The following is a 22,193-nucleotide window of genomic DNA, read 5'->3' on the forward strand; positions in this document are numbered from 1 at the left end:
TTTCTTTCCTTTTTTGTACAGCAGTCTGAAAGTGTGGATGAGATGAACTGTCTGGATTCTATTATCTGAAAAGCTAAGTTATTCTCCCAGAGAATTGTTCTAAATGAGCCTGGCTAAGATACTGGATCTGTGTGAGGAGGACTAAGGATATAATAGGATGTCAACTGAGACAGAACTTCAAGTGGCTGTTAAAACCAGCACAAAGAAAGACTCTAAGAAGAAAGGTAGGAACTTCTAGTACTTGATATTTTGTTAAACATTGTTTTCTATTTACAATGTAAAGTATTAACTACAGATCCAGTATGTTTACTGACTATTAGGAGAGGTGGTGGACCATAGCAGGCCTCTTTAAAGAACCATTTGACTGGTGGCTCTAAGCCAAGCTCAAGAAGATGTTTGACTGAAATTTCTCCCTTCCTATTAGGAGGGAGACCGCTTTCTCATTAGAAATTGGAAATGGCAAGGGGGCATGCACCATTTGTAATGTTGCTGGAAGATGAGATCAGTAATGAGCACTTTGGATATTTGTTTTATGCTACACAGGAAAGGAGCCAATGAGAAGAGGTCTCCAACCCTCTCATATTCTGACACCTTTAGGGCCAAAGAAACTGCTCCTGTGACATTAACTTTTGTTCATTTCAATATAGCTGCTTGTCCAACGTAAGTTGATTAGAAATAAATCAGCACTGTTTTTATAAATAAATATACAGAAGATTTCTAACTTATTATAGAGGGGATCCAGTTCTTCCACAGAGCAAGTGTGCTCTATTTTTTGTTTGTTTTTCTTTTTCACATCTTTGTCCACAGCACTCTCTGAAAAAATGCACTATGGAGAGAGGAAGTGTGCCATCAGGAACAGGGGAATGGCAGCAGAAATCATCTGTCCCTTTTTTGTGTGAATCAAACAAAAGGCTTGAACAATAGTAGGGAAGAGGGAATACAGAATTTCCCCCCTGCACGTTTTCTGATTCCCAGTTGAGTTAGATCTGGCCTTGTTTAGGTAGAGCAATCCTAAATGTTATATGCAAATATTCTGGGAGCAAATATTTTGAGAGGGCAAAAAGGAAGAATATTTGAAGTCCAAACTCTTCCCTCCAAAATCTCTTGTGTACTTTTCTCAGAAAGTTTTAACCCTGCTGCTGCCTCTTTGGACCTTTATTTTTGTCTTTGACTTACTCTTCTAATCATGGATCATAAAATTAATATATTACCATCACTTTGTTTCATATCCCTTCAGAGCAACATTGAGTTGGTGAACATTGTTATCCCTTATGCAGTTGATGTGACTTCTCCTTTCTGCAAAGTTATCTACATCATGCTTTTTATCTACATCATGCCATTTTGTACAAAAGTTAGGTATTCTTTTTAAAACTGGCTTGATACAAGAGCTAGGAACTAACATAAGGAGTAGGCCTTGGCTTCTGATTCTTGTTTATTGGCCACACTGTTTGGCCACTGTGAAATGAGGTGGACTGGATCACTGGTCTGATCTCGCAGTGCTTACATTCTTAATAATATGTGGCAAAAACTCTTAATTTTGTGAGGACATTGTTACTGTCATATGGCTGGAACAGCAAATGTTAGTTTACTTCTGTTCAAAATTGTAAGGAAAGCAGAGCTTCCTTCTGAGTACATAGGTATCCAGAACTGTCTGACATGCAGAATATGTGGAATGCCTTAAAGAAGGTGCTTCCTCACTAAGGAGAAGGCCACAAATAAAGATTCAGGTACTGTATCTTGGGGCAAACTAAATTAATATAGGTACAGAATTCTGAAATTAAATATTACAATGGGACTTGCAAAATGTAGTTACATTTTATAATTAAAGTTCATGCATAGAATCATTTTATTAACTAGCAGTAAAACCTGATGTACAAAAAAAAAAACAAACCCCAATGTGCTTTAAGCCACTTGAACTCCCTTTCAGTACTACACCCCCCCCCAACCTGGCAAGGTGAAGTGGGAGTACTGAAAGGGAACATGGGCCACTGGGCTGTAAAAATCAGCTATAATGCAGTGGAGGGATGGCCCCTTTAAACACTCCCCACAAGGCTACCAAAGCAGGTGGGAAGCAGGTGAGCAGCTCAGGGATATTGTTAACTGTTCTCTCCAGTCGGGGGAGTTCCCTGAGGCGCTGAAGGGGGCAATGGTGTGCCCTCTCCTCAAGAAGCCATCTCTGGACCCGCATGACCCTGCAAGCTACCGCCCAGTAGCACATTTAGCGTTCCTAGGTAAGGTGGTGGAAAGGGCTGCGGTGGACCAGCTCCTAGCGTTCCTGGAAGGTACTTCGGCGCTCGATCCATACGAGTCTGGCTTCCGCCCTGGTCATGGGGTAGAGACGGTGCTGGTCTCCTTGTTGGATGACCTCCGTCGCCAGCTTGACTGAGGCGGCTCTGCTGTGCTAGTCCTTTTAGATCTGTCGGCCGCGTTTGACATGGTCGATCACGAGCTGCTAGCGAGCCGCCTCACCGGCACGGGGATAATGGGTCCAGCATTATGCTGGATATGCTCCTTTCTCCAAAACCGGACACAGAGGGTAGCTGTAGTAGAGGACGTATTGGGCCCTTACCGGCTCCCTTGTGGGGTCCCACAGGGCTCGGTGCTCTCTCCTACATTATTTAACATCTTTATGCACCCTCTAGCTCAACTGGTACGGAGTTATGGGCTGGGTTGCCACCAGTACGCTGATGACACCCAGCTCTTTCTCCTCATGGATGGTCACCCAGACTCTCCCCCAGATCCATTTGCCAGATGTTTGGAAGCCGTAGCTGGATAGCTCGAGCAGAGTTGCCTGAAACTCAACCCCTCCAAGACGGAGGTCCTGTGGTTGGGCCATAGGGGGGCAGATCAGGAAGCACACTTACCCTTTCTGGCCGGGCCCCAACTTAATATCGCATCTCAGGCCAGGAATTTAGGAGTGACCATTGATGCCTCACTAACACTTAAGGCACAGGTTAAACAGGTAGCTAGCCAGGCATTTTTCTAATTTCGCCAGGCTCAGCTACTAGCACCCTATCTGTCCTCCGAACACCTGGCCACAGTGATCCATGCAATGGTCACCTCCAGACTAGATTTCTGTAACTCGCTCTACACTGGCCTGCCTCTGGGCTTGATCTGGAAACTGCAACTCATCCAAAATGCGGCTGCTAGAGTCCTCACAGCTACACCATGGAGGGCTCACATCCAGCCAGTTCTGAGGCAGCTGCACTGGTTACCGGTTGTCTTCCGGATTAGGTTCAAGGTTTTGGTTCTGACCTTCAAGGCCATCCGTGGTTTAGGCCTAGCATTCACGAGGGACAGGCTCTTGCCCTATATCCCCCGCAGGGCTCTACGCTCTGTGGGGGCTAACCTATTGGTCATTCCCGGCCCCAAGGAAGCCCACCTGGCCTCGACCAGGGCCAGGGCCTTCTCAGTCCTGGCCCCAACCTGGTGGAATGAGCTCCCAGAAGAGCTGAGGGCCCTGCGGGAATTACCAGCATTCCGCAGGGCCTGTAAGACGGACCTCTTCCGCCAGGCTTATAGTTGAGGCCGGGCAGAAAAGAAGATCAGCCCCCCCCTCACAAAGTGGTGGTAGAGAGTGTCAACCCCCCTCCCGTAGTTGAGGATGCGGAGACTAAATGAGTTAGAGTAAGCCATCATTGTTGCCACTGTGGTCCAATTGATCACCAACTATTGTAAATTTATTGGAACTTATTGTTACCTTATGGTTTTTAGGGGATGGGATTATGTAAGTCGCCTTGAGCCTTCGGGGGGAGGCGGGATATAAATACAACAACAACAATAACAACAACAACAACAACAACAACAATAATAATAATAATAATAATAATAATAATAATAATTTAAAGGGAGGTGCCCCTGTGTTACAGTTGATCATGACAGCCCTGGGGGTGTAATGGGGCAGCACATTCCCTTTAAATATCCCACATCTTCCATTTTGAATGTTTCATAGCTTCCGGGTGTGGGTGGGACTCTGCCTGGAAGCCTTGGCATGTCATCTCATTGAAAGTGCACACAATCAATTATATAATAATATAATTCTAATGCTGGGAGCGATTGAGGGCAAAAGAAGAAGGGGACGACAAAGAATGAGGTGGCTGGATGGAGTCACTGAAGCAGTTGGTGCAAATTAAATGGACTTTGAGGAATGCTAGAGCAGTGGTCCCCAACCTTTTTATCACTGGGGACCGGTCAATGCTTGACAATTTTATTGAGGCCCAGGATGTGGGGTAGTCTTTTGCCGAGGGACGTCGCCACTGCCTCCTGAGCCCCTGCTCCACTTGCTTTCCCGCTGGCACCTCTGACTTCCCGCTGCCTGCTGGGGGGCGCCGCCAGCAGCAGCTGCACAGTGCCACGCTGAGGGGGAGCCCCAGCCATAGCAGCCACTGGAGAGTACCAAAGGTGAGCCGGTGGCAGAGTGGCAGGGCAGCCCCTGAGGCAGCAGCCGGGGAGGAGGAGGAGCCACGGCCCAGTACTGACTGATCCACGGACCGGGGGTTGGGGACCACTGTGCTAGAGGACAGGAAGGCCTGGAGGATCATTGTCCATAGGGTCATGATAGGTCGGACATGACTTCACACCTAACAACAACAACAACAAATAATTCCAGATTCACTCAAGTAATGATTTCAGACCCATGAAACGGTGCACCCTAGAATTCTTATTATTACATTGGAATAAAAATCTAACTTCAGTTTAACTTTTGTATGACCAGATGCTCCTTTGAAATACTTATATTTGAACAGCATAAAACATGGGAGAAGAGGAAGAGGGGCAAGCTTTTAGTATGTGTTTGGCATACATTTGCAAAGTTGCCTTTGCAAAGACTGTAAAATTGCTGTGGAGGTTGGACTGTCACCACTTTAGCAGCTCTCCTTCCTTTGGTGAAGTAGCCTCAGAAAGATTAGAGTAGAACCTCTGGTGGGGTGGGGTGGGGGGCAAATTCTCAGGCACTCAGTTCCTTCATGCTAGTCCTCCTCTGTCTGGTTGCCTAGTTCTACAGCCTGATATATCCTCCTGGGCTCTCAAAAGTGAGGGTTTAAATAGCTTCCAGCAGCTGATAAAGGCCTACCCCTGAACCCCCTGACTGCTTCATAAGGCCCAAGAGACCACGCCTGGTTTGTGCTGCCCTGAAATACATGCCCATGTTGGGAACTATCTTTCTCCCTCTCAAGAATCCTTGTGTGGTATATAAGACTAAGAGAGATAGTGAGGCTTAAGTTCATCCAGCAATATTCATGGCAGAACTCACGTCTGCCAAGTCCTAGTACAGCACTCTGACCAAGACAGTGAATCAAATGCCCAGATTTGCTCCCTTATCTACTTCTATCTGCCTGTTATTGTAATATTGTGAGCATATTTTTTTCAGTTAGTAAAATAAACCGGCTGGTAGAGTCCAGAGCTGATGGGGTTTTTTTGCATGCAAACTAGTAGCAGTGGGGGATAACTTTTCCCCTTTTAGATAAAATTTCTAAAGTAAAATGTACAGTGCCTTCCTGAGCAGAGTTACACCCTTCTAAATCTATTTACTTCATCGAATGTAGAAGGGTGACTCTTTTTTGGACTGCACTGTATTTGATTTCTGAATAACTGTGCTGCTACAATTCTGCTATTGTGTCTTGGTATTCATAATGTATAGCAGTGGTTCGTAACATACTATTACAGGTAAAGAATACTATTAATTTTATCTGAAACATTCACACGGGTCATGAAAGTTTATGTAAATAATTCAGAGAAGTGAAGCAGTTTGTATGTATCCTGAATTAGGAACTTCAGATGCTACAGTGCGCAGTGTAGCAATGTATGTGCAGGTAATATGCCCTTTCTCTTTTGTGAATAACACAATATTGAAATTTGAGTGTTACTATCTCAGTTTGATTTCAATTTAAAGTATTTTAATTAGCATTGTAAACCACCTTGAACCACAAGGAAAGTCAGGATATAAACTTCCAAACAAATAAATAAAAACTTCATGACGGCAGTCATACATGCAAGTATAAATTTTCCCATGATGTAACACATCAGAAAGCTGCATGGGACTTTGGGCAGCTTACTTTTACTTCTCTATTAAATGTAGAATTTAACCATCTATGCCACATTGATGTAATCTATATGTATTGTGGCATTTTACATATTTATTGGAATTCACTGGTCAATGGACCATAATGTTGTCAATGGTGTTTCATCAGACTGGAGGAAGGTGGGGTACCTCAGGGCTCGGTGCTCAGTCCAGTACTTTTAAACATATTTATTAATGATCTAGATGAGGGGGTGGAAGGACTACTCATCAAGTTTGGAGATGACACCAAATTGGGAGGACTGGCAAATACTCTGGAAGAGAGAGTTCAACGAGATCTGAACACAATGGAAAAATGGGCAAATGAGAACAAGATGCAATTTATTTAATAAAGATAAGTGTAAAGTTCTACATCTGGGTCAGAGAAAATGAAAAGCATGCCTACTGGATGGGGGATACGCTTCTAGGTAACACTATGTGTGAACGAGACCTTGGGGTACTTGTGTATTGTAAGCTAAATATGAGCAGGCAGTGTGATGCAGCGGTAAAAAAGGCAAATGCCATTTTGGGCTGCATCAACAGGGCCATCACATCAAAATCACAAGATGTCATAGTCCCATTGTATACGGCACTGGTCAGACCACTCCTAGACTACTGTGTGCAGTTCCGGAGGCCTCACTTCAAGAAGGACGTGGATAAAATTGAAAGAGTACAGAGGAGAGCGACGAGGATGATCTTGGGGCCAAGGGACCAAGCCCTATGAAGGTAGGTTGAGGGACTTGGGAATGTTCAGCCTGGAGAATAAGAGGTTGAGAGGGGACATAATAGCCCTCTTTAAGTATTTGAAAGGTTGTCACTTGCAGGAAGGCAGGATGCTGTTTCCATTGGCTGCAGAGGAAAGGACGCGCAGTAATGGGTTTAAACTACAAGTACAACGATATAGACTAGATATCAGGAAAAAATTTTCACAGTCAGAGTAGTTCAGCAGTGGAATAGGCTGCCTAAGGAGGTGGTGAGCTCCCCCTCACTGGCAGTCTTCAAGCAAAGGTTGGATACACACTATTCTTGGCTGCTTTAGGATGCTTAGGGCTGATCCTGCATTGAGCAGGGGGTTGGACTAGGTGTCCTGTATGGCCCCTTCCAACTCTATGATTCTATACTGGCTTGTGGTAATGGTGGTTCCAGCTCATTGTACAACAGGGAAGGGCTACCTCTTCTTGAGGGTTCGGCAGTAATCATAGAGCTGCGCTCCTGGACTAAGGAGCTTGCTCTTTAAAATACTGGTTTTGCTTATATCATTGTATTTTGTCCTGGACTAGACAGAAAAATGTTCATTGCCTCCAGCAAAGCCTTCAAGCACATGAAAAATAGCATTCAATGTGTAATGCCAGGTATAGTACAGCTCACTACAAATACAGGCTTCAATGTAACCCTGCAAAATGCCTCTGAGTCCCTCCCTATGTGTGGATGGGGATGAACAGAAATAGGAAGCTCAGTTTCAGAAGGGGAAATAAGCAACATGTGATTGGTCTGGTTAGTAGACCAGTGTTATTTTTGAAGTGTCCAAAACATGTCCAAAATGTTTCTTTCTGCCATATATTTTGTAGTTAACAAGGAATGTAGATGTATTAAAGCTTGTCAATATATATCCTTTTTACTACTTGGTCTGTTTCCTCTTCTTTCACACCATTCTCTCCCCCCCCCCCACCCTCACCCATCTATCTTCCTCAGGGAAGGACAGGCTAGTGTCCTTGATAACACCTGATTTTACACTGCCCCGTTTGGTTAGGCTTTCAAGTTCTCCCATCAACTCCTGGATTCCAGCAGGAAGGGGTGAGGAGCTTGGTGAAATAAGTTGATGTTTTATGGTTACAGGCCAGTTCTGGCAATGTATTGATTTGGTTTACTTGCTTGCTTCAAATAAAATTAATCTTTTGCATCAAGTCAAGGATTCCTTATTTGGGCAATCTGTAAGACCCTTACAATGCATACACAGGCACACAGTGTGATGCAGCGGTAAAAAAGGCGAATGCCATTTTGGGCTGTATCAACAGGGGCATCACATCAAAATCACAAGATGTCATAGATAAAAAGGTTGGGGACCACTGCTTTAGGATACTTTGGGCTGATCCTGCATTGAGCAGGGGGTTGAACTAGATGGCCTATATGACCCCTTCCAATTCTATGATTCTATGATTCTATAAATAGATAAATAGATTGAATGTATATGGAGAAATAGCTACTAAAATTCTGGAACACCAACTCAGAAGCATATAGCCAGAATGCATGCAGGATTAACAACGTGGGTGTTATTGCAGATGTATCAGGGCTCTCCATAAACAAGGCAGTCCATCTGTGTGTTCTTGTATGCATTATCTGAGAGGTATAAAATGTTTCTTTGATTATCAAGTGTCAAGAGAAATGGGGAAAATATTTACAGAAAGCATGTTATGAAAATGTGGCAGATCCAATGTTTTATCAGCATTTATTTACAGAATGCAAGGCAGAATCCTTGTTTTATGTGCATTTTCAGTAACAGAAGTTCTTATGCTCCTTAGGTAAAATGAAGGTTCTGAAAGTATTCTGTATGAATAATCTTAATTATAACTTTATACTTTTATTGTATTTTTGCCTTTTTGCCTTAAAATATGTAGCTTCAACTTTTGTTATGTCACATCATAAAGATTGATTAAATAAGCAGTTAGGTATTCTTATTGTTGCACATAAGCCTGTTTCACAATAGCCCTGGTATCTCTGCTGCTGTCTGTACATATTGACATCTTTCATTTGTAAAAAAATCAAGTAGTTTATAGTCACTTTTGGAATAGCTTCTAAATATACTAATAATGTGACCAGCTGCTCAAGAGGTGATACAACTGAAATATAAACTCAAGACCTTGCATGACTCTTCAGCAGCAGCTGTTTTAAAATCTAGTATAATCACATTTACAGAAAATGATACTGGTGATGTTTGTCCTGCCAGTGTTACTTCAGGGACTGTTAGCTGCCTTTCTGATGATCCAGAAGATGCCTGTTTAATTCAATCTTTACATACCACATCCATTGCAGCTGAGTACAATGGCTCAAGGCATAGTCCTTAAGTCAGTGCAAATGATGGAGAGAACATTACAGTTGACTCTTATGCAGTGGCGGAAAGCTGTCAACAGAGAAAAGTACTTGTAGGCTGGAGGTGTACTGTCAATATAGAGAGAGTACTCTGCCAGTGAGGGACAATAAGTTCAAATTCCATGCAGACAACTCACTCCTTACCTGATTGCCCCTTCCCTGGGGAAATAGTCTCCCAGTAGGAGATAGGAGATGGCCCTCAGCCAGAATTGGCCTGTCCTGGTAGTTTAGTCTCAATAGGGAGGGAGTCCTCAGCCTGGAAATGCTAATAAGGAGCCTGCTCCCTGCCTCCAACTTCCTGCTGGTTTCAGAAGATTGCTGGGTGGAAGAGGAGGCATGCTTTGCTGCCAGTAAGTTGCCATGCCTAGCTGCCAGTAAGTTGCATGGCAGCAACTGTGCAGTGCCTAGATCCTCAGCTTCCAGCTTTCTTGACTTTGACCTTCGAACGACTGATGATCACTCCCTGGCTGATAGATGTGAAACAGAAAAGGACTGTGGTTTTGGAAAAGCCCTCTCTCTGCCTGAACAACACCTGGCATTCCAGACCAGGGAGCTGCTGAAACCTGACCTACACCCCCTGCCTTGCCTCCAACCCTGACAGTCCGTGACAACAATGGAGTTAATATCACTAAGACTATATATATGCAGTCATTATTCAGCATCTTGCCTCACATATTTAAAATAACGGATCTCAGCTACATGGGCTACATGCAGCTCCCCAATGAGTTGAATAATGACTCCCAAAATTGTTTTGGTTTAGGAAAATATTGTGGGGGAGGTTGAAGGCACTTCTGATGTGTTACTGTCTTGAGTTTAAGTCAAGACACAATATGTTAGGCAAATTGTTTGGATGGAATTTTTTGCCCTCTGTGCAGTACTGTGGTTTCAAAAGATTACTCTTTTTTGAACTGAGGAAAGCAAAGCCCAGACTCCCCCCCGGAACCATTCGCCAGATGTTTGGAAGCAGTGACTGAATGGTTCGAGCAGAGTCGCCTGAAACTCAACCCCTCCAAGACGGAGGTCCTGTGGCTGGGAGGCAGAGGGCAGGACCAGGCAGCGCGCTTACCCACCCTGGCAGGAACGCAACTTACTATCGCGCCCCAGGCCAGGAATTTGGGGGTGACCATTGATACCTCCCTGACTATGGAGGCTCAGGTCAAGAGAGTAGCGGGTCAGGCGTTTTTCTATCTCCGCCAGGCCCGACTACTAGCGCCCTACCTGTCCCCTGACCACTTGGCTACAGTGATCCATGCGACAGTCACCTCCAGAATAGATTTCTGTAACTCGCTCTACGCCGGCCTACCCTTGTCTCTGATCCGGAAACTCCAGCTAGTGCAAAACGCAGCTGCTCGGGTCCTCACTGGCACACCTTGGAGGGCCCATATCCAGCCTGTGCTGAAGCAGCTGCATTGGTTGCCAATTGCTGCCCGGATCAGGTTCAAGGTTCTGGTTTTGACCTTTAAGGCTATACGCGGGTTAGGACCCACATACCTGAGGGACCGCCTACCGCCCTACATCCCCCGCAGGGCTTTACGCTCAGCGGGGGAGAATCTCCTGATCGTTCCTGGCCCTAGAGAAGCGCGCCTGGCCTCGACCAGGGCCAGGGCCTTTTCGGTCCTGGCCCCTACCTGGTGGAACGAGCTCCCGGGTGAGCTGCGGGCCCTGCAGGATTTACCAGCTTTCCGCAGGGCCTGCAAGACGGAGCTCTTCCGCCAGGTTTTTGGTTGAGGCCGGGGTCAGCGAATGAGTGCCAACATTCCCCCCCCCCCAGACTTAGCATCTCCTCCCCACCCTCCCTGCCGCTCTGATAGCAGGGGTGGGAATAATAAGTTCCGCCATGTTGGGATTGTTTTAAAGTCTTTTAATGGGTATTTTAATGGGGATAGGACTCCTGTGACCCGCCACGAGCCTACGGGGAGTGGCGGGATATAAATCCAAATAATAATAATAATAATAATAATAATAATAATAATAATAATAATAATAATAATAATAATAATAAATACTCAAGGTTCCCTCCAACCTGACATGACAGTAGTTGTGTCAGTGTCATTTGTACAAGCTTGCCCTTAATGAAATAGCTTTATGTGGTACAATATCTTTCACTTCTTCAGGAACACAAAGATTGGAAGTAGAAAGTCTTCTTACTGTTCACAAGCATAGCTTTTTTGGGCAGATTTTCATTTCCATTCTTCATGTCTTTGATACATGAAGTATATTCTTCATCACAGCTGAAATTAAAGTGGGTATGCTGGAAATAGATTTAACCTGACCATTTATTGATGGATACACTTGAGGGAAGACTACATTGGTATGAACTAGTGAATTAGACTGACCTTCTGGCAAGAACTTTTTAAAAATAGTTTTGAATGGTAAAGCTAGATAGCCATCAGCCAGAAGAAGAAGAATTATGAGTCCCCCCAACTTGGATTGTGTCACATATATATCTTAACAAAGACCCTAACATAGTGCATTATGAAATTGTGTATATCTTAGAAAAAATAGCATTTTTCAGGTTAATTAACTCGTACCACAAGTGCCTAACAATTAATTGCTTGTTTTGGCTGCCCTGCAGAATTTTTCATTCCCAAGAAATATGGTCTTTGATTTACAAGCATAATGAGTTTGTGTTGTACAGGAATTACATAGATAAGATATGGGTTGTGCTCCATATGGACATTCATTGTCAAACTTATCATGAACTTTGAGGTCACATTTTGTATATGTACTTTTGCTATCATTGAGAATTGTAATACATATATTAATTGGAAATTGTGGTGCATCCCATTTCAGCACCTTATTTTTATCCATTAAAAGTAGATAATAAGCAATGGTAACTTAGTGTAGCAAGCAGACAGTAGGCTTTTCCTTGTTTCCTAATTCCTGCTGGGAAGAGAGTGTAATGCCTGCATCTGTGGGTTTTTAGAAAGCACAATTTATATTCATAGCTCTAACAAAAGGGCTCTTTTTACTGCTAGTTGGGATACCCATGGAGCAAAAGTCCCCTTCTCAGTGATCAGTTATAGTTCAGTTTTAAAACACTTTTCTCCATCTGCAAGAGTCTCCCCAACAAGATCATTGGGATCTTTGGTAGTTGTAGAAGGAATAGGGCTAAAAAGGTTACGTTACAACTGCAGAGTTCTTATGCTGTGCAATTTGGCTTCTTTCTTTCTTTCTTTCTTTCTTTCTTTCTTTCTTTCTTTCTTTCTTTCTTTCTTTCTTTCTTTCTTTCTTTCTTTCTTTCTTTCTTTCTTTCTTTCTTTCTTTTTGCTGCATTGCTAGTTTGTGATAAACTTTTTTATTCACCTGACCTCTTCCTCAGGCTAACATACAGAATATTGTGGGAACTCATAGTTCATACATTCCTCCCTGGCTGCAAAAACTGTTTTAAAAAGTACATAAAAGCCATTATTCATCGCAAACTCTTGAGGTAGCCAAAGTCTTGCCTGTCTTATCAGATGAATTGACTGTTTAATGAACTCTACCCGTGGACTTGCTAATAAATACCACCAAGACACAGGAAAAGTGCATCCTAGTTCCAGTCCATCACTTGGGAGACTCCCAGATAAGACAGGAATGTGATGCATTACTACCCCCTTAAATAAACAAATGCTCAGCAACTGTTCACACACTCCACATTTTGCAACAGAGAGATTCCCATCTTGTGTTCTACCTCTGAAGATGCCAGCTAATTACTGGCGAAATGTCAGGAACTAAAACTACCAGATAATGGCTACACAGCCCAGAAAACCTACACCAACCAATTAACTCTGGCTGTGAAAGTCTTTGTAGGAAGTGAGCCAGAATAAAAGGGGTTAGTGATATATAAGAGCATATAAAAACAAAAGGACAGTTCTCTCTTAGGGAAGTTTTTGCTGTTAAATTTTTATTGAGAGCTTTCACCTGCCAGAGTTTTCCGTGTCCAGGTATCACAATGCACATGCTGTTTGTCCTGTGGAGGGACTGTAAGATCTTAATAGTGTTAGCCGAATGGCATGTTTATCCCAGTCAAAAAAACAATCAGTGAGTTTTCTGAAGTGAGGAGATTTTTTTCAAACAAAGGGGAACCAAAGCATCAAAAGCTTGAATTCCAAAGAACAAGTGAATTTACAAACTTTTATAGTCATGCATAAACAACTTTTGTACATACACAGATATACATTCCTATGACTAACATAATATACCTTTCTCATACTTGGCTGTCATCACAAACTCATCTTCATTATGCCTGTATCAATGACTTTTCATTCTTTATCCATTTCAATGACTTCAACTGTTTATACACAATAGCATTTAAGTTATTGGCATATATGAGGTACCATATGAATAATAAATGTGTGCCTGTGTATGCATTGTAAGGGTCTTACAGATTGCCCAAATAAGGAATCCTTGACTTGATGCAAAAGATTAATTTTATTTGAAGCAAGCAAGTAAACCAAATCAATACATTGCCAGAACTGGCCTGTAACCATAAAACATCAACTTATTTCACCAAGCTCCTCACCCCTTCCTGCTGGAATCCAGGAGTTGATGGGAGAACTTGAAAGCCTAACCAAACGGGGCAGTGTAAAATCAGGTGTTATCAAGGACACTAGCCTGTCCTTCCCTGAGGAAGATAGATGGGTGAGGGTGGGGGGGGGGGGGGGGGAGAGAATGGTGTGAAAGAAGAGGAAACAGACCAAGTAGTAAAAAGGATATATATTGACAAGCTTTAATACATCTACATTCCTTGTTAACTACAAAATATATGGCAGAAAGAAACATTTTGGACATGTTTTGGACACTTCAAAAATAACACTGGTCTACTAACCAGACCAATCACATGTTGCTTATTTCCCCTTCTGAAACTGAGCTTCCTATTTCTGTTCATCCCCATCCACACATAGGGAGGGACTCAGAGGCATTTTGCAGGGTTACATTGAAGCCTGTATTTGTAGTGAGCTGTACTATACCTGGCATTACACATTGAATGCTATTTTTCATGTGCTTGAAGGCTTTGCTGGAGGCAATGAACATTTTTCTGTCTAGTCCAGGACAAAATACAATGATATAAGCAAAACCAGTATTTTAAAGAGCAAGCTCCTTAGTCCAGGAGCGCAGCTCTATGATTACTGCCGAACCCTCAAGAAGAGGTAGCCCTTCCCTGTTGTACAATGAGCTGGAACCACCATTACCACAAGCCAGTATAGAATCATAGAATCATAGAGTTGGAAGGGGCCATACAGGCCACCTAGTCCAACCCTCTGCTCAATGCAGGATCAGCCCTAAGAATCCTAAAGCAGCCAAGAATAGTGTGTATCCAACCTTTGCTTGAAGACTGCCAGTGAGGGGGAGCTCACCACCTCCTTAGGCAGCCTATTCCACTGCTGAACTACTCTGACTGTGAAAATTTTTTCCTAGTCTATATCGTTGTACTTGTAGTTTAAACCCATTACTGCGCGTCCTTTCCTCTGCAGCCAATGGAAACAGCATCCTGCCCTCCTGCAAGTGACAACCTTTCAAATACTTAGAAGCCTATCATGTCCCCTCTCAACCTCCTATTCTCCAGGCTGAACATTCCCAAGTCCCTCAACCAATCTTCATAGGGTTTGGTCCCTTGGCCCCAAGATCATCCTCGTCGCTCTCCTCTGTACTCTTTCAATTTTATCCACGTCCTTCTTGAAGTGAGGCCTCCGGAACTGCACACAGTACTCCAGGAGTGGTCTGATCAGTGCCGTATACAATGGGACTATGACATCTTGTGATTTTGATGTGATGGCCCTGTTGATGCAGCCCAAAATGGCATTTGCCTTTTTTACCGCTGCATCACACTGCCTGCTCATATTTAGCTTACAATCCACAAGTACCCCAAGGTCTCGTTCACACACAGTGTTACCTAGAAGCGTATCCCCCATCCAGTAGGCATGCTTTTAATTTTCTCTGACCCAGATGCAGAACTTTACAATTATCTTTATTATGAAACAATACTTGGAATCTATTTTTAGTCAGTGATGTTCTCATTTGCCCATTTTTCCATTGTGTTCAGATCTTGTTGAACTCTGTCTCTATCTTCTGGAGTATTTGCCAGTCCTCCCAATTTGGTGTCATCTGCAAACTTGATGAGTAGTCCCTCCACCCCCTCATCTAGATCATTAATAAATATGTTAAAAAGTACCGGGCCGAGCATCGAGCCCTGAGGTACCCCACCTCCCTCCAGTCGGATGAAACACCATTGACAAGAAGTAGTCTGAACCTGGTGGGGCAGGAACAAACAGCTGCCCCTGCAAGCTGTTTGCCTGAACCCAGGATGGGGAGGGCACACTATGGCATGCAATGAGGCATGAGCAGTTACTACTCTGAACTGGCAGCCCTGACCCCACAGAAACTTGTTTTTCCTCCTTTTCTTCCTCTGTTGGGGCTCATTTCCTGGCAGTGTTTGCCTTCCAGTCCTCCCAGATCTATGGGTGAGGGGAACTGGGGATCTTCAGGGCTGGGATCTTCCTCAAACCACGTCAACCTGCTGTGACTCCAGAGATGGCAGAGAAACCAAGACAGTTGGAGATCCTCCACTATGCCCCTCTAGTGCAGGGCCTTGGGCAGCTGTTTTACTTGCCCCTAACATTGGGGCTAAGTCTGAAGAGTATGATCTGATTATGTCACAAAAACATAAAGTGAAAAAGAGATGCAGAAGGATATAGTGGTTTGATTAATCTTATATTGCCTACAAATATATGCCTTAAGTAGTTAGATTACATTCTGCATTGATCAAAGATGTATAGTTTTATTGATTTAACTGTAATTACAACAATTTCTGATACTCAGCAACCATTTTTGCGCAGTTGTTCCTTACTAGGGTTGTAATGACTGGGGAAGGCACTGGCAAACCATCCTGTATTGAGTCTGCCAAGAAAACGCTAGAGGGCGTCACCCCAAGGGTCAGACATGACTCGGTGCTTGCACAGGGGATACCTTTACCTTTACCTTTTAGGGTTGTGCAAACTCTTTTTTGATTCTCTCAAAGTGAGCATTCCATGTGAGCACAAAACAAATTCACAAAAAGTTCTCATAGAGAAGACTCCTGCAGATCCTTGAGCCTTCTCTGCCTGTTTCTCTTTCCATAAAGTTACCTTGTAGTAGGACAGCAACAGGATAATTATGCTCCTTTTCCATGTAGCTTCCAAATGCAACTGGACTGCAATTTAGACCTATGAAGTCCTGGAACATGAGATTTCTCAGGGGCTCTCTATGCTTAGTTTGATACTATGGTCATGATTGGAAGCAAGAAAGGATGGGAGCAGTGGTGTGGGAAATAGTTGTTTCTGCATAGTAGTTCTGTGGAAGGGAGCAGACTCTGAAGGAGTTAAGGGGGGGTAAGTTGTAAATAATAATTACATCTTTATTTTTCTAGCCCACCCTTCCAATATAGGGAAGGGGAGAATGGGGATGGTTAGGCAGTCTACCCGTTGATTGGCTAGTTAACAAGTCCCCTGTGGGAGTTTCAGGGTTTTTCTTGATGAGCATTTTTAAAGTTTCAAGTTCACATTTCAGACTCCCCCAATCCAGACTTCATCACTAGGAGTACAACCCTATAAAACTCGAGCCCAAAGGAACTTGAGCTCTGTGTATCTGACAACCACCTATCTGAATATGTCCTTTGGAGAGCGCTTGGATTAACCAGTGCTAACTGGCTGAAGATCTCCTATTCCAGAGAAGTACACTTGGCCACCTGCATGGTAGAAGGAGCTCCCAAGGGAGAGCAAGGCTTTGATAGGACTCACTGAGTTATGTGAGGCCTGCAAGACGAATGTTTTCTGCCAAGCTTATGATTGAGGACAGCGAAAATACAGTTGAACATCCAATTGCCTTTTCCTCTCTCCACTTCTGTCAACACTCCATGGGGCCAGGGCTTGTAAACTATTTTATATTGCTTCTTGTTTTAATTATGTTTTATTGCATATTTATGAACTTGTTTTTTAAACTGTTTTGCATATCATCTATGTGTTATGCATCACCCCAAGACAACTTTGTCATGAGGGGTGGTCTAGAAGCTCTAAAATAAATAAATCCCAAGCAGTGTAACTCAACTTCACTGGAAGTATAAAGCAGAATAGAAATTAAGCCTGCTGTAGGCAGAAGAGGGAAAGAGGGATGGGAGTGAGAAAGGAGGGGAAGGCATAAAGGCAGAAAGACAGGAAGGGGGAAAGAGAGGAAGTGAGAGGGAGAGATAGAGAGGCAGGAAGTAGATGGAGAAATAGAGGAAATCAGGAAGAGAGGAAGGAAGAAGGAAGGAAGGCCGGCAGGGAGGTAGGTGAACTGGGAGTGGGAGGGGGAAAGGAGGGGGGTCGCGAAGGGTCTGGTGGGGGGAGTGGCGAGGGGTGTGTGAATGGAGGGGTTGTAGGGGAAGAGAGTGGGGTAGAGAGGGGTGGGTGCATAATTGGGCAGATCATGGGGGTACCTGTGGGGGGGTCGGGGTAAGATGATGACGGGTGGGTGGGGGGATCGGGGGAGGGGGTGAGTTCTGAGGAGTTGGGGGAAGATGGAAATGGCTGGGTCTGTGGCTGAGGAGGGAGTGCGGCGGCGACTTCTGGGGGTGGGTTGTTGGGAGGGGGAAAGCGGCACAGCACGGCACCGGTTCATGGGGGCGAGTTGAGGGGGTGTGAAGAGCAGGGAGGGTGGGTGGATGTGGGGGGTGACATGGCGGGGGGATGACCTTGTCTGTCACTGTGGCGGCAGGCGTCCTGGCTGGCTGGGCAGGAGGCCAGCGATGGCGGGCGGCTGGCCACGGTAGCAACAGCCAGGGCCGCAATCACAGTCTCAGCGGCCAGAAAGTAGCAGGGCCGTTGCGTCTTCGACATGGTGGCCCTGCTTTTTTCATGGCATCCCCCTTTCCAGGCAAAGTCCCTGCTTTGCTGCCGGGAAAAGAGCACGGCCGCCGGGAAAGGAGGCGAACCATGTGTGCGGGCAGTCCAGGGCGGGCCAAGTGGTCAATGGGGAGGTGCGCTGTGTGCACGACCCCATTGGCCACTTGGCCCCCGAGTGGTACTCAGAGGGGCCAATCAGGAGCCGCTTCATGGCTCCTGACTGGCCCCTCTGAGTTTTTTTCACGGACAGGACCCGCCCTTTCTCTGCCCACACAGCCCATAGGGCTTTATTTTTACCGCTCTGCAGAGCGGTTTACAGATACTAGAAGACCAAGTGTAACTTTTTGATAGTTCCAGCAAGGCAATTTTACTTAATTTTTAAAAAAGTAAATTCTCAGTCCTCATTTCTAAGAGGTCTATTCCTGATTATACAACAGTTACATGTTGACTAACTAGAAATCTAATGATGTTTTAAAAACATTCATTTAAAGATATTTTAAAAGAATTATTTTTCCTAGTGTAGTAATGATGTTTCTCTGATGTTTCGTGCTTGTAAGAAAAAAAAAATTCTAAATGTCTGTGCATCAGTAATATCAGTTTGATGTATTTCTAAAGTAGGTCACTTAGAAAAACTCAAAAGCAGCACACTGTTCTGGTGCCAGATACAGTCTCTTGAGCACATGGGATTAGTGGTAGTAGCACCGTAATACAGCCTTTTATGATCATGTACTCATTCTGATTGATATTATACCATGCCATGGGACTGGAGTTGAATAGTGGTTTATAAATGCCAAATTTAAGATTTTTTTTATCCCATGAAATTTATGTTTTTGTTTCTGTACTTATGGTGATTACTAAGAGCCAAACCGCATATTTTATGGAAGATTGGTGATCGGATCTCCCAGTGTCTTCATAAAAAATGTGCACAAATCAGATTGTTGCAGATTATGTGGGTACACACACAATCTTATTACTGCACCACTGGTTCCTGCCTGGATGCCGGCCTGGGCTAGACTGGCATTTGCGACCAGGCGGGCACCACAACTCCCCCCATCCTACTGGGGGCTTTGCCCCTTTTTCCCTCCACCCTGGGAAGGCCTGGAGGAGATTGGAGAGGTTTCTGGCTCACCATTGGTCAGGCCAGGTCAGGCACCAAGGTCCAGTGGGTGTCAGGGGTAGAGCAGACCACATCTGCCCTTATCTTGCCTTGCCTCATCTGTCCTAGGCCAGACTCCCCATTCCCCAGCACTGTGCTGTGCCTCTTGGCCAGGCCACCATCTTCGCCGGCTGTCTTCCGCAGGCAGGGCTGCCCCCAGCCCCAGATCCTACATCCTGGTATGAATCCAGGAGAAGACCAGGGTCCTTGGCTAAAGAGGAATGGGTGTGGCAGTGGCCGGTGAGGCAGGCACTGAATCCCGGTGGCCACCACCATTGCGGCTGTTGACCCTGCTGCCCCCGCTGTTCCTGCCACCATTTGTACTGGTGTACTCCATGGGGTACAAAAAAAGAGCCTCTTGTGGCGCAGAGTGGTAAGGCAGCCGTCTGAAAGCTTTGCCCATAAGGCTGGGAGTTCAATCCCAGCAGCCGGCTCAAGGTTGACTCAGCCTTCCATCCTTCCGAGGTCGGTAAAATGAGTACCCAGCTTGCTGGGGGGTAAACGGTAATGACTGGGGAAGGCACTGGCAAACCACCCCGTATTGAGTCTGCCATGAAAACGCTAGAGGGCGTCACCCCAAGGGTCAGACATGACTCGGTGCTTGCACAGGGGATACCTTTACCTTTACCTTTACCTTACTCCATGGGGTGGGAACACAGTTTTCATGTTCATGGCCATTTCCGGCCCAGAAGGCATGCAGGTAGATATGTTCCCACCGAAAGAAAGAAAGAAAGAAAGAAAGAAAGAAAGAAAGAAAGAAAGAAAGAAAGAAAGAAAGAAAGAAAGAAAGAAAGAAATGTGAGCCATAGGTGCTGCCAGTTTGATTAAATATTGGTGGGAGAAGGAGTGGGTATTCTATCCTCTGTTTTATTTTCTCTTAAACTACATTCTACCATCAAGAAAGATAAATATTTCTCTGTTCCCTTCTCTGGGGCCAGCGGCAGTATATTTGGGGGAGAGGTCGTTTTTATCAGGAAAGGAATAGTACTCTTCTCCCATTTCTCTCCTAAATTGGCAGTTTCCACCAAAATGTCTACCATTTACCTGTAATTAGATTTTCCTTGTTCCATTCTTTTGTTCTGGAATTTCCTTTATGCTCTCTTCTTCTCATTAACTCCAGTTTAACTAGGAATGCTTCTAAAATTAGCTGGAGAATGTGCAGTTTACTTCAGCTTTCTGTACATTTTGTGTTTTTCTCCTCTGCATTTTTGATATCCATGTGCATGATATCGATGTACATATTGTTAAAAAATGATGTCATCATTATATATATGATTGCACCAAAAATAGTAGGTGTCATGTTTTAGTGGCACATACATTCACACACATCAGTAAAATATCAGTAAGTGTTTTTCAACTTGATTCCCATTATATTCTTTTTTGTCATAGGTAAGCTTTTCCAGCTTGACCTTAGTCATATGGGCTGAGAGTGTACCATATGTTATTAGAAGGATTAGTGTTTTGCTACTCTCCATTTAGGGGCTGTGATTACTAAAAGTCAGCATGGCTTTCTCAAGTCATATCAGACTAACCTTGCCTTTTAGCAGAAAATATATATAATATATATATATATATATAATCATTTTAGCAGAAAATATATATCTTTCCCCCAACCCATGTACTGAACCCAGCAAGCACCCTGATGGATATCAGTTGTTGTTGTTAGGTGCGAAGTCGTGCGAAGTCGTGTCCGACCCATCACAACCCCATGGACAATGATCCTCCAGGCTTTCCTGTCCTCTACCATTACTCGAAGTCCATTTAAGTTTGCATCAACTGCTTCAGTGACTCCATCCAGCCAACTTATTCTCTGTTGTCCCCTTCCTCTTTTGCCCTCGATCGCTCCCACCATTAGGCTCTCCTCCAGGGAGTCCTTCCTTCTCATGAGGTGGCCAAAGTATTTGAGTTTCATCTTCAGGATCTGGCCTTCTAAGGCAGTGGTCCCCAACCTTTATTAGGCTGGGTACCGGCAGGGCATCGGGCCGCGCCCGCGAGGACCGCGCCCGCGAGCTGCGCCCCCTGATCGGGCCGCACCCGCGAGCCACGCCCGTGGATCGGGCCGCGCCCGCGGATCGGGCCGCGCCCGCGGATCGGGCCGTGCGGGCACGGCCTGCACGGGCGCAGCCCCGCCCTGATTCCCTCTCCCCGCCCTCCCGCAGTAAGTAGCTTCCCGGGCCGCAAGCTTGCGGCCTGGGAAATTTTTTACTGCGGGGGAGGGTGGGGAGAGGGAGCCTCGGCCCGGCGCCATGGCCTTTGCGGCCCGGCGCCGGGCCGCGGCCCGCAGGTTGGGGACCACTGTTCTAAGGCACAGTCTGGGCTGATCTCCTCTAGGACTGACCGGTTTGTTCGCCTTGCAGTCCAAGGGACTCGGAAGAGTCTTCTCCAGCACCAGAGCATGTTTAAAATATTGAACATCACTGACTAAAAATAGATTCCAAGTATTGTTTCATATCTGTTCAAATTCTATCCTTTTAAAATAATTAGTGGCACTAGCAAAGCAAAGGGATTTGAAGGCCTAGTTCCAGGGACTCAATTAGTTTTTCCCCCCCTGGTAATTTCCCCTGGTTTACATTGGACAGACTACAGCAAGGGTGTGACAGATTATTAATAGCTTTACAACTTATCTAGTCATAGCTTTGGTTTATTCAGAATAGATAAAAACTCTGGCTGATATTAGCCTTAGGAAAACAAATTGCAATTTTTATTAAATATACACTTAATAAAATGTATAACCTCTTGTGGGCTTGTAAAACATGGAGAAGACCCATTTGTGTAAATATTTATGGATTATGAATCAAATATTAAATCTTTACTTTAGCTTCTTGAAATAAAATTTGTTTTTTCAAATTATTTTCAGATATTTACTGTACTGGATAAATATGGCTGCTAATAGTACACAATAAGTGAGCCATCTGTTCTCTTCTGTTTTCACCCCAAATATTTCAAATGTACAAAAAAATGTGAGGACAAAATTTTAAAGAGGTGCCTACTTGTGACGTCATTCATCAGTCGGCCAGACTGTAGAGCACCCTCACATTGTGCTCTGGTGCACATT

At 44.6% G+C, this 22,193-nt stretch overlaps 1 protein-coding gene across 21 annotated transcripts in view; it reads left to right on the forward strand.

Moving 5' to 3' along the window:
• DAB1 (DAB adaptor protein 1) overlaps positions 1 to 22,193 on the forward strand; it is an 825,935-nt gene that overhangs the window by 600,165 nt on the left and 203,577 nt on the right. For 10 of the 21 annotated variants that reach the window (XM_077333584.1, XM_077333572.1, XM_077333571.1 and 7 more), the window contains one exon: positions 22 to 224. The exons of 9 other annotated variants lie outside the window; for them this stretch is intronic. Coding sequence is in view for 11 of the 12 variants with exons in the window: in XM_077333572.1 (XP_077189687.1) it covers positions 158 to 224 (67 nt within the window). In the remaining variant the exon portion in view is untranslated. The remainder of the gene's footprint in view (positions 1 to 21; positions 225 to 22,193) is intronic. 2 more of the 21 variants (XM_077333575.1, XM_077333577.1) reach the window with 1 other exon arrangement.

The sequence above is a fragment of the Paroedura picta genome, chromosome 4 (assembly GCF_049243985.1).
Source record: "Paroedura picta isolate Pp20150507F chromosome 4, Ppicta_v3.0, whole genome shotgun sequence".
Taxonomy (NCBI): domain Eukaryota; kingdom Metazoa; phylum Chordata; class Lepidosauria; order Squamata; family Gekkonidae; genus Paroedura; species Paroedura picta.